General features: G+C 39.7%; 1 protein-coding gene across 2 annotated transcripts in view; it reads right to left on the minus strand.

Moving 5' to 3' along the window:
* Positions 1-16,483, minus strand: part of TMEM131 (transmembrane protein 131) — a 185,995-nt gene that overhangs the window by 59,185 nt on the left and 110,327 nt on the right. For both annotated transcript variants that reach the window (XM_027554633.1, XM_027554632.1), the window contains exons 6-7: positions 7,396-7,512; positions 4,686-4,808 (exon numbers count right to left, since the gene is read on the minus strand). In XM_027554633.1, the coding sequence (XP_027410434.1) occupies positions 4,686-4,808; positions 7,396-7,512 (240 nt within the window). The remainder of the gene's footprint in view (positions 1-4,685; positions 4,809-7,395; positions 7,513-16,483) is intronic.

A 16,483-nucleotide genomic window follows, 5' to 3' on the forward strand; every position in this document is an offset into this window, starting at 1 on the left:
GAAATGTTTGATGGCTTAATTGCGTCTATCAGAAAAAATTTAAAAAATGCTTACAGATACAAAGGATAAGTATTGGCAGGATAAGTATGGCGTCACAGCACTAGAGGCAGTGCCCGTATGTATAAGCACTGGTGCAATATTTAATTAAACAGGTAACTTCAAAATATCAAACTCAAAAATAGTGTAGCTGTTTCAGAGACTGGATTTTAGAAAATCCATCTGGAGGACATATATTTTTGTATTTTCCCAAGGAAACAGCTTCTGGAAAGAATCAAATTTTAGAAACACACATTTTGTATTTCTTATAGTAATACAAGTTCTTCTTTATTCACACATCAACAACAAGACCCAGTAGCAGATCTATTAACCACTGTAACTGTGACGCGTGCTCAGTCGTTCAGTCGTGTCTCTTTGTGACCACATGGACTGCAGCCTACCTGCCAGGCTCCTCTGTCCATGGGATTTTCCAGGCAAGAATACTGGAGTGGGTTGTCATTTCCTACTCCAGGGTATACTCCCGACCCAGGGATTGAACCTGTGTCTCCTGCATTGGCAGGCAGATTGTTTACCACCGAGCCACCTGGGAAATCCTAATTGTGACACAGTGAAGTGCATATCATATTGATAGGCAACAGTATCAATGCAGGATTAAAATATCTGATGTGTTGTGCAAGCAAAATCACAGGTACTATTAATATCTCTGTGGCCTGTACCTACACCCATTTTTTTTTTAGCTAATAATTTCTTTAATTTTTTTTTTCTTTTTACAGTGTTGCACTGGTTTCTGCTATACAACAATGCAAATCAGCCATAACTACACATTTTTAAAAAACAGCTGTACTGAGGTATGATTCATGTACAATAAAACTCTACATTTTGAAAGTGTACAACGAGATAGATTCTGACATGTACATGAAGATGGAATGAAGCTACCATCACAATTATGATATTAAGTAAACCGTTTACCTCCCAAAGTTTCCTCACACCCTCTGCAATCCACCTGCCACTCTCGGCCCTTTCCCATCCCCAGGCACCGCTGAGCTGCTGTTGGCCACTCAAAATTAGTCTGTGTTTTCTAGCATTTTATATAAATGGGAGCATACAGTGTATACTCATGTCTGGTTGCTTTTATTCAGTGTAATTATCTTGAGATCTATTACGTTGTTTTTTTACTAACAGTTCATTTCTTTTTTGATTTTATGGATATGCCACAATTCTAGATCCATTCACTTGCTGATGAACATCTGGGTTGTTTCCAGTTTTTTGGTCATTACAGATAAAGCTGTTATGCACACCACGTTTCTGTGTGGACATCTGCTTTTCTTTCTCTTGGGTAAACAGCAAGGAACAGAAGGGTCGTATGCCTCTTTGCTCATATAAAGAAAAGGAGCCTTTTGTTTAAAGGAAGGTTATCCTACCTCTTAAAAATAAAGAATATATTTAATTAAATGCAAATCTGGGGTGAAGAATGAGAATGGGTGGAAAACCTTTCCTTGTCTATCACAAACCAGGAGTACATAAAAAAGGACAAAGCAGGACAGACAGTAATACTTTAGTATATGCTTAAAGGCTTTTGTTTCTGGTGGGTGTGGTTGTTACTGTAACGATTTACCCAAGACTAAGGAGCTACGGTCTTGTCTGTGTCTTAATACTTGCCTTCCAATGTATTACTGTTCCCCTTCAGTACTGACTGTGCTAACAGCGCCTTAACTGATGGGGTGACTTATAGGACTTTTTCTGTAAAACCAGAAAACACCGTGTGTTATTTCATTTAGAAATCTTCCAAGGTATTAAGGAAACAAGCCTAACAAAGTTTGAAAACAAGATTAAAAGGTTGAATCCTGACAAGAGGGAAGGGAATATGGAAATGTGGACAGATAAAGGCTAAATTATAAAATCAAAGGGAAGATAACATTGAAACTAGAACAACAGACTCCTGATTTTCAGTCCCCTGCTAGTTGTTTCTAATTTAATAAAGTTTAGGGGGAAAGGGATGCCAATGATATATACAAATGATAATTTATGTTAAAAACAAAATACCAGGAGGAACGTTAATTTCAGAGTGCCCCCGTACGTGTACACAAGCATACAGAGAAAGGCCTGAGGAGACACACCGAGGTTACACGAAGGTTATCAGTGAGGAAGGGTTCTGGCCAGGAGCTGTGATAACAACAGTCATTTAAATCACTTGATATAAAATAAAACTGAAGGTTCAGGGCCTCGGCCACCCTAGCCACAAGTTCACATGCTCAGCAGCCCCAGTGGCTGGCGGTTCCTGTACTGGACAGAGCAGATACAGAACACTCCCATCGCACCAGAAAGTTCTGCGGGACCGTACTGGACTGGAAGGCAGCAAGTTCAAGGGGACTTCCGCCTTACACATTTGAACTGTTAATAGTTTTCAGTGAGAACATACTTGTGTGTTAGTGTTGTATAAAGAACAAATGAGGTGTAATTTCTTGCTTTACAATACTTTCTTAAATTTGAGGACAAGTTCATGACACACAGGACTATCAGGTTAAGAGTGTCTTCCACACAACCTTCCAGTTTAAAAAGCAATTAAGTTCCGGGCATGTGACAGACAGGACAGTGACCATAGTTAATACCAACACTGTAACTGCACATTTCAAAGTTACTAAAAGAGCAGATCTTAAAATTTCTTATCATAAGAAAAAAAAGTTTTGTAATTATGTGTGGTGATGTTGCTAACGAGACTTACCGTGGTGATCGTTCTGTGATATACACAGAATCACTACGCTGTACACCTGAAATTAACACAGTGTTATATGGCAGTTATACCTCAAGTAAACAGTGTCCATCAGGAAGGGACTTGGATTTTCTCTCTCAAAAGCAACCAAAAAAATTGCCTTCCAGAGATAATCTATTGGTTCTTCTTTTTTTTTTTTTTTGACAGGGCCCTGTGGCATGTGGGATCTTAGTTCCCAGACCAGGGATCGAACCAGTGCCCCTGCATTGGAAGCTGAGTCTCAACCACTGAACTGCCAGGGAGATCCCAATCTACTGGTTCTGAGAGAGCAACCCTGGCTTTCCATTTGCTCTCCTGTGCATTGATGAAAAGCGTACTGTGATAATACTGAACTGAAGTGTTACGTGACTGGAAAAGGACTAGACAAGCCAAAGAAAAAAACTCAATATTGAATTCAGAGATAGTTGTTCTCGACGGTAGTCTGAGGACTCAAAAGGCTGAGGAGCAAAGACACAGACTGTAAGGCTACTTAAGTATTTTAACTAGGCTGGCCAACATCTGCTGAGTCTGTAACCTCCATCTTTCCCAGCAGAAAGCAAGACCCTCAGTCCGCGGTGGGGTGACCACGGAGGCGGTGCATCCCTGGGGCTCTGTGACACTGCTGCTGCAGCTGCACATGGCAGCTCACACAGCAGGGCCTGAGAGAACGAGAGGACAGTTCTTATTTCTTGGACTCAAAAATAGTCAAGAAAAGAAAGCAGCAAGAATTTACGAGGTTTCTGTATAGTTTTGTGGTAAAAGTTAGCTGAAACAGGGAAAGTACACCATTCCCCAAAGCAGCAAAAGGATATAAACGAAGACTGATGATGGAGAGGAACTCTGTCTCAAGCAGGAGACAAGGCACTTTCCTCTTTCACGACGAAGATCCTCAGCTACATATAACCAGAATTTGGAGGCAGTGTTTTTATCAATGGCTATCTTCACCCAATGGCAGCTGAGTTTGCAGGGAACCCTTGCTTGCTACCTCAGCATACAACTCCCAGGCATTTCACAAACCCAGATCTGAATATCTCATTGTATTCTCCCTTGTTTTCCTCTTCACCGTTTATGAGCCTTTCTACCAGGGAGTGCTAGGATGACAAAACCCACTTTCGTCGTCAAAGCTCAGCGGCTCATACAACACACAGTGTTTATCCTTCACCTGCTATTTTCAAGCTACTGCTCAGTTCTTCAGTGTTGGTCCTGAAGAACTCCATGGGCCCTGGGAGTAAACATTATTCTGGAAAGTATCCATATATCCTTCCACACAGACAACACAGCTAGAAGCTACAATGGCAACAAGTGTCCATGGCTGGAAGTCACTGGGGAGCCGGGGTGGGGATCTGAGGAAATACCTGCAGGAGCGACACCAGCCACTCCCACCGTGTTAGAGACAAGGGCTGGGTGAGGAGGGATTTCAAAGGTGGAAATATGATTACTAAAAGACTGCGTAAGATCAGGAGTTGGATTTTTCAAAGTAAAAAAATAAGATGGCTTTTAATCAATGGTTCTATATTATCCTTTCCTTGGATTTTAATTTCCAGGCTGCCATCACCCAATATTTAGTATTACTAGAAATAAATACAAATAGTGGGTTTAAAATTTTAAACTGGGCCAGAAGGAGCCCAAGAAAGAAAAGTAGGGGCCTCATATAGATGAAAACTCTTCTTAAATTAAATGCAGAGCCACTTAAAACTAACACCAGAGAAACCAGTCATTTTACAAATGGTTCCAAAAATTCAATAACCACACTGATATAACCTCAGGTTCAGACTACAAGCAGCATTAAAAGAATACCTTGCTTCAGTACTACATACTGGCATATATTTTAAAAACCTGTTTTAGGTAATCTAAAAACTGTAAAAGACTGAGATTTCACACTAAGCATTAATTTCCACTGAAGTGAAACACGTTAAAAAAATCACTGCTATAAACTCACCTGTAAAGGTTCGCTGTGAGGATTGTGTATGTTTATTATGGGTGAGAAACTGCTATTCACAGGGACTCTGGCCCCAAGGAATGGCCTCAATCGGTATGGATTTGGAACTCCAACACCAAATACCTGTTTCCAAGTAGAAAAAAAAAAGCAATCTGAGTAGCTTTTATAGTTTTAGATAACATTTTTATAGTTACAACTGATTGATTTAGGGAAAACTGGTGAGTTTACTTATGGAAAAATCTTAATTCTTTTAAAAAGGAACACACATGTAGTTTCTGTACTTGACTATCAGTTGATCTGAGATGCACATATATCTTAAGAATATGGAGAAGGCAATGGCACCCCACTCCAGTCCTCGTGCCTGGAAAATCCCATGGATGGAGGAGCCTGGTAGGCTGCAGTCCATGGGGTCGTGAAGAGTTGGACATGACTGAGCGACTTCACTTTCACTTAAGAATATATATATTCATATTTATATACATTAAATAACATACATATACATTTGGAATGATTTCTATAATATATTAGAAATTAAAATGCTAGCAGTCCTTCATGAAGTCATGGGAAAGACAAAAGAAAAACAGAGAATCCTGATTTCCCTGTTTCAATCACCTGAAGATGGCTCTAGGGCCCAGACAATCTCTTAACGACCAAGCCCAGTCCCAGGTCATTCCTACATGGGAATGTGGGCTGACCAACAGGGTGAGCCAATCACTCAAATGACAAACACTTATTAAGTGCCTATGATGTGCTGGGCACAGGCATGTACAGTTGTGAATAATTCAACAGTGAACAAGATGCATAATGTGCCTGTCCTTATGGAACTTAAATTCTAGTATGAGGGACAGATAACAATAAAAAGGTTTTTAAAAAATGGATAATGTTATATAGAGCAAACAGTTGGAGTAAGGATGGGAAAATTCTTTCAGAGAGGGTGGCCAGGGGAGGTGATGTGAGCTGATGTCACCTGAACGACGAGAAGAAGCAACAATGACTCTTCACCAAGGGGAAGTATATAGGCAAAGGGCTGGAGGCAGGAAAAGGCCTGGCTTGTTGGAAGACAAAGAAAAAGCTGAGAATCATGGTCAAATGGGATGAGATGGGACAGCTAATATGGGAGTCAGATCCTTAGAGCCTTGCTGGCTTTGCTCAGAAGCGTGCATTTTGCTCTAAGAGCAGTGTCAAAGCATAAAGATTTACATGAGGGGCTGACTGGATGTGGTTTATGTTCAGAGAAGATCATCACGGCTACAGCATGAACAATGGACCAGGGCAGGGGCTGTGGAGGAGAGGAAAGACAGTCAGGAGGCTCTGTGTCACCCAGGGAAAGGTAGGGCCGGCCGGCCTGGGAGACAGTAGTGGTGCTGGAGAGGAGAGAGACATTTAACAGCAAGATGTGGTGAAAGACTAGGTGTGGGGAGGTGAAGATGGATGGCAGCGAGGCGCACCTTGAGAACAACCCGACCACAACCTCAGGTCACCCATGGTCAGCTGGGGGTGCCTCTGGAGGGCACAGGTCTTTCCAGTTTCATGGAGGTCTTTTGATTTACTCAACAAGTATATGCCAAGTGCTCTGTATAGCACGTCAGAGTCACTCATCCATACTGGCTTCCAAAGTTTACTCAATGCCTATCAAATGACTATTAAAGACTTACTCACCATAAATAAGCATAAGATATGATGTCTGACTAATACGAATGCTTACTCTGACAGTGATTTCCAAAATACACAAATAATTTACAAAATACATGAAGCATTCTGGGTAACTGAGAAGAAATATTCAAAAACAAGCATAAAAACTGTAAAGTAAGATACTAGCTAAGTAAGGATTTGAGTTCCATGGGCAGTACAGCTCAGTGGTTAATAGGATGGTCTTTGTAGCTATAAAGACATGGATTTGAATCCCTGCTCAACAACTTACCATTAGCATAAGCAAAATTGTTTACCCTTTTTAAACTTCACCTTCCTCATCTAAAAAAATGAGAAGGACAGTATCTGTAACGCAGGCAGAAGTGCACGTAAAGTGCGTAGAACTGTGCCAAATAAATTATTTCTTTGCAATCTTGCTATATAAAAAATTCCGATTCAAAAACACTAGCTTTCTTTAATAATCCAAACCATGATTGTACATACAAAGTGTTAGCTGCTCAGTCGTCTCCGACTCTTTGAGACTCCATGGACTGTAGCCTGACAGGCTCCTCTGCCCATGGGATTTCCCAGCCAAGAATACTGGAGTGGGTTGCCACTCCTTTCTCCAGGGGATCTTCCTGACCCAGGGATTGAACCTGGGTCTCCTGTACTGCAGGCAGTTTCTTTACCACTTGAGCCACCAGGGAAGATGAAAAATTTAAACAATATAATTACCAAAGAAAAACAGGCACACATCTTTTAATCCTGAAAATGTTATCACTTCATAAGTGTGCAAAAAGTAAAAATTAAAAAAAATCTAGAGGCACTGTGAAAATATTTTTAACTGTTCTTCTGCCAACCAATCTTATATTAACACTTTAGCTGTAGCTTTTAAAGATCATTTGTTCAGTCTGATTTGAATAGGGATATTCACAAATGCAGTTGTAAAGTATAAAAATGCTCTAACTCTAAACTCTTACATTTTCCCTGATCATGAGTTTTTGAAGAGTTCCCAACATGTGATAGGATGAAGATGAAAACTGTATTTTATAAATAATAAAGATTTTATTCTGATTCTTACCTGGTAAGTGAATACCCCATGATTAGATGTATTAATAAATAAAGTATTTTCTACATTTCCCACTACTCTTGCAAGAAAAACTACATCAAATGATGTATTTCCTCCTGGAAGAATTTTCTGAAAAAGAAAAGTAGTAAGTTAAATTAGTGAAAAAAAAAAGTATCAGATCATAGTGACTATAAGTAGACAGCTAAAATTCTCTAAAACGTCTTAGAATCATTTCCACAAACTAGCTTTTTCCTCCCAAAGGTTTACATTTTAAATTAGCCAAACTATTTTGCAATGGAAAAAAAAAGATGTCTTCACATCGGCTTTCACATATCTTTGTCAATCACAATTCTAAAACCCTGTACAGCAGATGGTTCCCTTGGATTCTGTTCATTCAGTAATCACCAGGCTGGAATGAAGTGCCTAATTACTGGCTCCTTCAACATCAGACGATCAAGGAGGAGATGAGCTGAAGCCAAGCTTTTTATATAGATGTTCTACTCTACTCCTAAGCAGCCACTTGTACTATTCTAATAAGTAAACAAGCCCAGCCTCAACCTCTGTCACCCATTCACACAAGGCACAAAAAGTGCCAGCAACTTACATTATAAAAGAAAGGAGAGGAGAGGAGACCCCTCCTCTGACCTTGAGCAAACTGAGAATGTCACTGTGGTTTGCAAATAAAAATTTTATTACAGCAGAACAACAGGGCTGCTTCACGAAGTCTCTGAGACTATGAATGCAGTTCTGCCTGCAATGAAGCCTTAGAATGCATTTTAATATGCAAAGTCCTTAACTTCTCTCATTCTGCCTCTGTGGCTAGTACTCTAAATGCTCCCCAAATTATAGCCTAAAATCTATGGCACTGAGACTTCTGTCTACAGCTTTGGATATAGAAAGCTGGAAGAGCATCTTTCCTGTATTATAAAAAACAAAAATCATTTGAAAAATGGTAACCTTTCTTGTGTATCAACCAGCCCCCAATTTAATGAAAGACAAACACCTTCAAGAAGAGATGGTAACATTAAGTATGGCAGATAATGGGAAGAAGATGAGGTTAGCATTCAAGACAGTAAAATGAATTCAGCTAAAATTTTTATGCATTGCTAAACGTTGAGTGTGGGCTACACAACACGGTACATAGAAGCTTTGGAGTCTGATGGAGGTAACACTTGCCAAAAATCAGTAACAGGAAGATATATGGTAAACCCCTAAGCAGTTCAAAATGAAACAATACATTTCTAAGTAACCCACCAGTTAAAGTAGTAGTCACAAAGGAAATTTTAAAACATTCAGTCAACTGGAAATGAAAACACAGCATATCAAAATTTGTGAGCTGAGCTAAAGGAAATACTCGGAAGGAAAATTATAGCATTACATGTTTATCTTGAGAAGAAATGTCTCAAATCAATAATTGATGTTTCCACCTTGAAAAACTAGAAAAAGAATAAATTAAACCCAAAATAAGCAAAAGAAGACTAAAACAGACAAGAGCTGAAAATAATGGAATAGAAAATGGAAAAATCAGGAAAACCAAAAGCTGATGCTTCAAAAAGGTCTGCAAAACTGATAAAACCCCAGACAGAATGACCAAGAGTAAAAAGGAAGATGAAGCTTTTACTTCACGATGTCATTTATATCCTAGGGGGAAAAGGAGCCTGGATACAAGAGTACAGGTTCTCTGATAGATATCCAATCAACTCTTTATTACTTAAAGACTTGAAAACTGGACACAACGGAGGAAGGAGAGGGAGGGACAATTTGAGACATATACACTACCGCATGGGAAACAGCCAGCCAGTGGGGATCTCCTGTATGACGCAGGGCACTCACACCTGCTGCTCTGAGACAACCCAGAGGGGTGGGATGGGGTGGAAGGTGGAGGGAGGTTCGAGAGAGGGGACACATGCTTATCTACGGCTGATTTAGGATGATATATGGCAGAAACCAACACAATATTGTAAACCAATTACCCTTCAACTAAAGAAAAAAAAAGATGCCTGAAGAAATACACAGAACAATTATTTCCTTTTTTTTTTTCATTTTCTAAATAACAAGGAAAATCTACTTCCAAAAGACACTTAAGGATGTAACAAATCGGTGAGGAAACAGAACAATAAACTCAGGTTCAGGAATGTAATCTTCTTGTAAAAATTCATCAGATTTGCTGCAATTTATCTTTTTGTTCCCTTTGTGGCAAACTTTAAAATAAATTTAGTATGACTAAAGAAAAAAGAAAACAGTAGGAAAAGGCAATGAAGGCAGCACATCGCATGCTAACTTCAGTTTTAAATTATTTGCAGTGAAGTTATTCATCTTTGTACCACATCAGTCCCTGACCACCTGCTCCCTTGGTGATCTCACCTAGGTCTGGGCTTCCCATCTTTACCAGTGACTCCTACACTTTGTCTTTTTTTTCCCCTAGATTTCTTGATTTTAATTGGAAAAACTCAAACCAGAATGTGAAAACAAACCAACAAATGAAAGCCTCTGAATAGTCCTCCCTCCAGTGAATGCATCTCCTTTTCCTTTGAGAGGAGTGGCTGCAGGGGGAGAGGGGATCACTGTAAAGCTACTTTTTTTTTAAATTAATTTTTTAATTGAAGTATAGTTGATTTACAGTGTTGCCTACACTTCTGTTTTAAGCCTAGTCCTTTCCCTCACACACCAAACTTAAATATCAATTGCTTACTTTGCACCTCCACCTGGACGTCCAGGAGATACGCCAAATCTAATCCGTCCAAAACTGAACCACTGGCTACACTCTTGAAACCTGCTCTACTCTCAGCCTTTCCCATCTCAGTTGATGGCAACTCCGTCCTCCCAGCTGCTCAAGACAAAATCTCTGGAGTCACTCTTGATGCTTCACTTCCTCTCAATCCCACCTCAGAAAATTCTGCTGCTGTCTTCAAAATACATCCCAAATCTGACAGCTTTCTTCATTTCTTCTCTGCTTAGAGCAATCTTGATATTCTGATATTAGTTTATAATAATAATAATCTAAAACTAATAATAACCCTGATATTCTGCAACAGCCAAGATAACTAGTGTCCTTTATTCTCCCCTTGCCCTTCTTGACTCTATCTCTGATAAACAGTGATCCTTTATAAAACATAACGCTATCATTCATTTCGCTGCTCAAAACCTGTGATAGCTTCCCATGTCATTCAGGATCAGAGCCCAAATCCTTATTACACCGTATAAGGCCCTTCACAGCCTGTCCCCTCCCACAACCCCTTTACTCCCCCCCTCACCCTTGCTCACTCTGGTCTAGCCACATGGTCCCCTGCACACTAGTCATGCTTTCATATCAGAGACCTCACTGACTGAGCCCTCTGTATGAAATGTCCTCCATATATTCCACTTTCTTGTATACATCTCCTTCAGTCTTCAGTTGTCACCTTCTGAATGAAGTCTTCCCTGACCCTCCTATTTAAATCTGGTGGTGTAAGACAGTCCTCCCTTTTGTTCCCTTTAACATATTAGATATCCATCCACAGCAGAAGTGCCTCTGTGGGACTTGTGGGATCTGTTGCCATACACCTGAAGACCTGGGAGCCATCCTGCCCACCTGTGTACCTGGAAACAGGCAAACAGACTTCTGCACAGGCTGCGGAACCAATGAACCGACCCCATCCTGTCTAGTTGCAGCTGGGAAAGAACCTGCAGAGTGCTGACCTGGGAAGATACCACTGGACAAGAGACAGCTTGCAGAGTCTACCTTTCCCAAGGAGGTATTCCAGCATGCCACTGGAAGCAAAAAAAAAAAAAAAAAGAACCTGGTTGCAGTGGAGACAGTAAGAGGAATTTTCCCAGGGCCAACTCCCCAACCCATGCTGAGGCAATATACTGCATGAGACAGTGACCTCTCCTGGGTTGGGGGGAAGAGAGGAGAGCAGCCTGGTGGATTAATTCCTAGAAACACACAACCTACCAAGACTGAATCAGGAAGAAATAGAAAATCTCAGTAGACCAATAATAAGTAAGGAAATCAAATAAGTAATCAAAAACCTCCCCAAACAGAAAACTCCAGGACCAGATGGCTTCTCTGGTGAATTCTATCAAATACTTAAAGAAGAATTGATGCCAGTCTTTCTCAAATTCTTCAAAAATTAAGAGAAGGGAACATTTCCAAACTCATTTTATGAGGCCAGCATTACCTTGATACCAAAGCCAGACAAGGACACTACAAGAAAACTATAAACAATATCCCTGATGAATATAGACATAGAAATTCTCAAAAATTATCAGCAAAGTAAATCCCGCCACACAACAAAAAAGTACTTGACAAAAATATATCTCATGATAAAAACCTTCAACTGAGTACAGAAGAAGCATACTCTGATATAATCAAGACCACATACAAACACCCAAAGCTAACATCACACTCAGTGATGAAAATTTGAGTTTTTCTTTAAGATCAGAAACAAGACAAGGGTGCCCACTCTTATTCAACACAGTACTGGAAGGCCTAAGTTAAAGCAATTGAGGCAAGACAACGAATAAAAGGCATCAGAAGTGGAAAATAAGAGAAAAAGTTGTTATTTGCAGATGATACAATATTACATAGAGAACATCCTGAAGACTCAACAAAAAACTACTACAACTAACCAACAAATTCTGTAAAGATGCAGGAGATAAAATCAACACATAGAAACCAATGTACTGGTATACTGGTGTACAGGCTATACACCAATAATGCAACGTTTGAAGAAGAAAAAAAGCTTTTCTATTCATAGTAGTATCAAAAATAATACTTAGTAATAAATTTATCCAAGGAGGCGAAAGATCTGTATGATGAAAACTGTAAGACCTTGATAAAAGAAACTGTAAGACACAACAAATGGGAAGATAACCTTTGTTTGTGGCTCAGAAAAGTTAGTATTTTAAAACTTTCCATACTAAGCAAACCCATCTACAGATTCAACGCAATCTTTATCAAAACCAATGACAGTTTAAACAGAAATAAACAATCCTAAAATTTGCACAGAAATAGAAAACAATCGTAAGAATATCAAAGTTGAAGGCATCATACTTCCTGCTTTCCAAGCACACCTTAAAGGTAAAGAAACTAAAACAGTATGGTTCTGGCATAAAGGCAGACATGTAGACCAACGGACAAACAGAGTCCAGAAATAAACCCCTGCATATACTGTTCATTTAATATTTCACATGGGAGCCAAGAATACTCGATAGGGAAAGTTTGTATCTTTAATAAATGGTGTTAGGAAAACTGGATAACCACACATAGAAAAATGAAACTGGACCCGTATTTTACAGCACTCTCCAAAATAACTCAAAATGGATTAAAGATTTAAAATATATAACCTCATACCACTAAACTCCTAGAAGAAAACAGGGATAAAACTCCTAGAAGAACATAGGGAAAAAACTCCTTGACACTGGTCTGTACAATGATGACAATATGATATCAAAAGCAGAAGGAACAAAAGCAAAAAATCAGTAAGAGAATGCATTAAAAAGCTTCTACATAGCAAAAGAAATTATCAATGAAATGAAAAGGCAACCTATGGAATGGGAAAAAATATTTGCAAACTGGACTTCCCTAGTGGTCCAGTGGTTAAGAATCCACTTGCCAATGCAGGGGACATAGGTTCAATCCCTGGTCCAGAAAGATTCCACATGCCAAGGGGCAAATTAACTCTTATATCACAACTACTGAGCCCATGCTCTAAAGTCCATGAGTCGCAACTACTGAGTCAATGCACCAAATTACCAAAACCTGAACACTCTAGCTTTATTGACTATGCCAAAACCTTTGACTGTGTGAATCACAATAAACTGGAAAATTCTGAAAGAGGTGGGAATACCAGACCACCTGACCTGCCTCTTGAGAAGCCTGTATGCAGGTCAGGAAGCAACAGTTAGAACTGGACATGGAACAACAGACTGGTTCCAAATAGGAAAAGGAGTACGTCAAGGCTGTATATTGTCACCCTGCTTATTTAACTTATATGCAGAGTACATCATGAGAAATGCTGGGCTGGAAGAAGTACAAGCTGGAGTCAAGATTGCCGGGAGAAATATCAATAACCTCAGATATGCAGATGACACCACCCTTATGGCAGAAAGTGAAGAAGAGCCTCTTGATGAAAGTGAAAGACAAGAGTGAAAAAGTCGGCTTAAAGCTCAACATTCCGAAAATTAAGATCATGGCATCCGGTCCCATCACTTCATGGCAAATAGATGCGAAACACTGGAAACAGTGGCTGGTTTTATTTTTGGGGGCTCCAAAATCACTGCAGATGCTGACTGCAGCCAGGAAATTAAAAGACGCTGAATCCTTGGAAGGAAAGTTATGACCAACCTAGACAGCATATTCAAAAGCAGAGACATTACTTTGCCAACAAAGGTCCATCTAGTCAAGGCTATGGTTTTTCCAGTGGTCATGTATGGATGTGAGAGTTGGACTATAAAGAAAGCTGAGTGCAGAAAAATTGATGCTTTTGAACTGTGGTGTTGGAGAAGACTCTTGAGAGTCCCTTGGACTGCAAGGAGATCCAACCAGTCCATCCAAAAGGAGATCAGTCCTGGGTGTTCATTGGAAGGACTGACGATGAAGCTGAAACTCCAATACTTTGGCCACCCATGCAAAGAACTGACTCATTTGAAAAGATCCTGATGCTGGGAAAGATTGAAGGCAGGAGCAGAAGGGGATGACAGAGGATGAGATGGTTGGATGGCATCACCGACTCAATGGACACGAGTTTGGGTAAACTCTGGGAGTTGGTGATGGACAGGGAGGCCTGGCATGCTGCGGTCCATGGGGTTGCAAAGAGTTGGACACGACTGAGCGACTGAACTGAACACTCAAGAGCCTGTGCTCTGCAACAAGAAAAGCCATCTCAGTGAGAGGCCTGTGCACCACAACTAGAGAGCAGCCCCTACCTAGTGCAACTAGAGAAAGCCCATATGCAGAAACAAAGACCAGCACAGCCGAAAATAAATAAACAAAAATATGTGCAAACCAGATAATGGATAAGAGGGTAATACCCACAATATATAAAGAACTTACACAACTCAATAACAAAAAACCAATCTGATTTTAAAATGCAGAGAGGAACTAACCCACCATTTTTCCAAAGAAGACATCTAAATGGCCAACAGATACATGTAATGATGTTCAATATCACTGATTACCAGGAAATGCAAATCAAAACCACAATGAGATATCAGCTCACAACTGTCATTAACAGAAAAGTCCTGGTAAGGATGTGGATGTCCTTTCATACTGTTGGTAAGACTGTAAATTGTTTCAGCCACCATGGAAAACAGTATGCTGCTGCTGCTGCCAAGTCGCTTCAGTCGTGTTCAACTCTGTGCAACCCCATAGACGGCAGTCCACCAGGCTTCCCCGTCCCTGGGATTCTCCAGGCAAGAGCGTATAGAGATCCTCAAAAAATTAAAAATAGAATCACCATATAATCCAATAATCCCACTTGCGTATAAAGCCAAAGGAAATGAAAACAGGATATTGAAGAGATACATGCACTTTCACGTTTACTGCAGCATTATTCACAATAGTTAAGATACGGGAACAACTTAAGTGTCTGGCAACACACGAAAGGATAAAGAAGTTGTGTTGTATATTCATATCCATGGAATATTATTTGGCCATAACAACAAAAAAAATCCTGCCATTTGTGATATGGAGGGCCGTGAGGACATTATGCTAACTGAGATAGACAGTGAAAAACAATCACTTCTACGTGCAACCTAAACACATAGAACTTATAAAAGCAGAGAGCAGAATGTTGGCTATCAGACTCTGGGTGGTGGGGAAATTGGAGACAGGCTGTTTAAGGGGATGAATGCTGTTTGAGGGAACATTTTTTACATTTTATAAAAAATGGCATCGTATTCTATTCTACAATGTGCTTTTTTTTTTACATATTAACATATTATTCCATATAAACAGATACAAATCTGATTCTTTTTATTATCTGTATAATAATATTTGCATATTACTGACTCTACCACATTTTGTTCAATTTCCAATAACATGCATGGATACCAGAATTTAAGCTGAAATAGAATTAAAAATGTCCAGGTCTTTATATATAATTAAAAAGTATGATTAATTGCCAGTAATGACCTTCAACCCATGAGAAGAGATTATTACACATACTAAAATCAGATCAGATCAGATGCTCAGTCATGTCTCACTCTTTGCGACCCCATGAATCGCAGCACGCCAGGCCTCCCTGTCCATCACCAACTCCCGGAGTTCACTCAGACCCACGTCCATCGAGTCAGTGATGCCATCCAGCCATCTCATCCTCTGTCGTCCCCTTCTCCTCTTGCCCCCAATCCCTCCCAGCATCAGAGTCTTTTCCAATGAGTCAACTCTTCGCATGAGGTGGCCAAAGTACTGGAGTTTCAGCTTTAGCATCATTCCTTCCAAAGAAATCCCAGGGCTGATCTCCTTCAGAATGGACTGGTTGGATCTCCTTGCAGTCCAAGGGACTCTCAAGAGTCTTCTCCAACACCACACTTCAAAAGCATCAATTCTTCGGTGCTCAGCCTTCTTCACAGTCCAACTCTCACATTCATACATGACCACAGGAAAAACCATAGCCTTGACTAGACGAACCTTTGTTGGCAAAGTAATGTCTCTGCTTTTGAATATGCTATCTAGGTTGGACATAACTAAATGAGTAAAAACTTCATTTTAGCCATGGGTTGAAGCAAAGTTATCCTAGTTAATCTTTAATTAACCCAAAAAGGTAATCAAACAAAAAGTTCTATACGACCAAGGAAAAATAGTTCTTGTTTGCTTACTAATAAGGGACCCAAATCTTATCTTAATCAAAATTTGACTATTACAGAGTACTAAAAATATCTGTATTCTTTATAACAAGCCATACATTATGTATTTTATGGTCAATATGCAGTCTAGCCATGGAGATGAATAGGTCTAGACATGGAGATGAATAGGTCTCAATTGCAGTTTTAATATTATGTAATTTTAATTATAATTAGACAATTACAGTTAATCAACGTAATTATAACCACAAATAATTATTAGGAGTTATATATAGAAAAATAAATTGTCACACAACCACATTCCTTTTATTAC

The sequence above is a fragment of the Bos indicus x Bos taurus genome, chromosome 11, assembly GCF_003369695.1.
Source record: "Bos indicus x Bos taurus breed Angus x Brahman F1 hybrid chromosome 11, Bos_hybrid_MaternalHap_v2.0, whole genome shotgun sequence".
Taxonomy (NCBI): domain Eukaryota; kingdom Metazoa; phylum Chordata; class Mammalia; order Artiodactyla; family Bovidae; genus Bos; species Bos indicus x Bos taurus.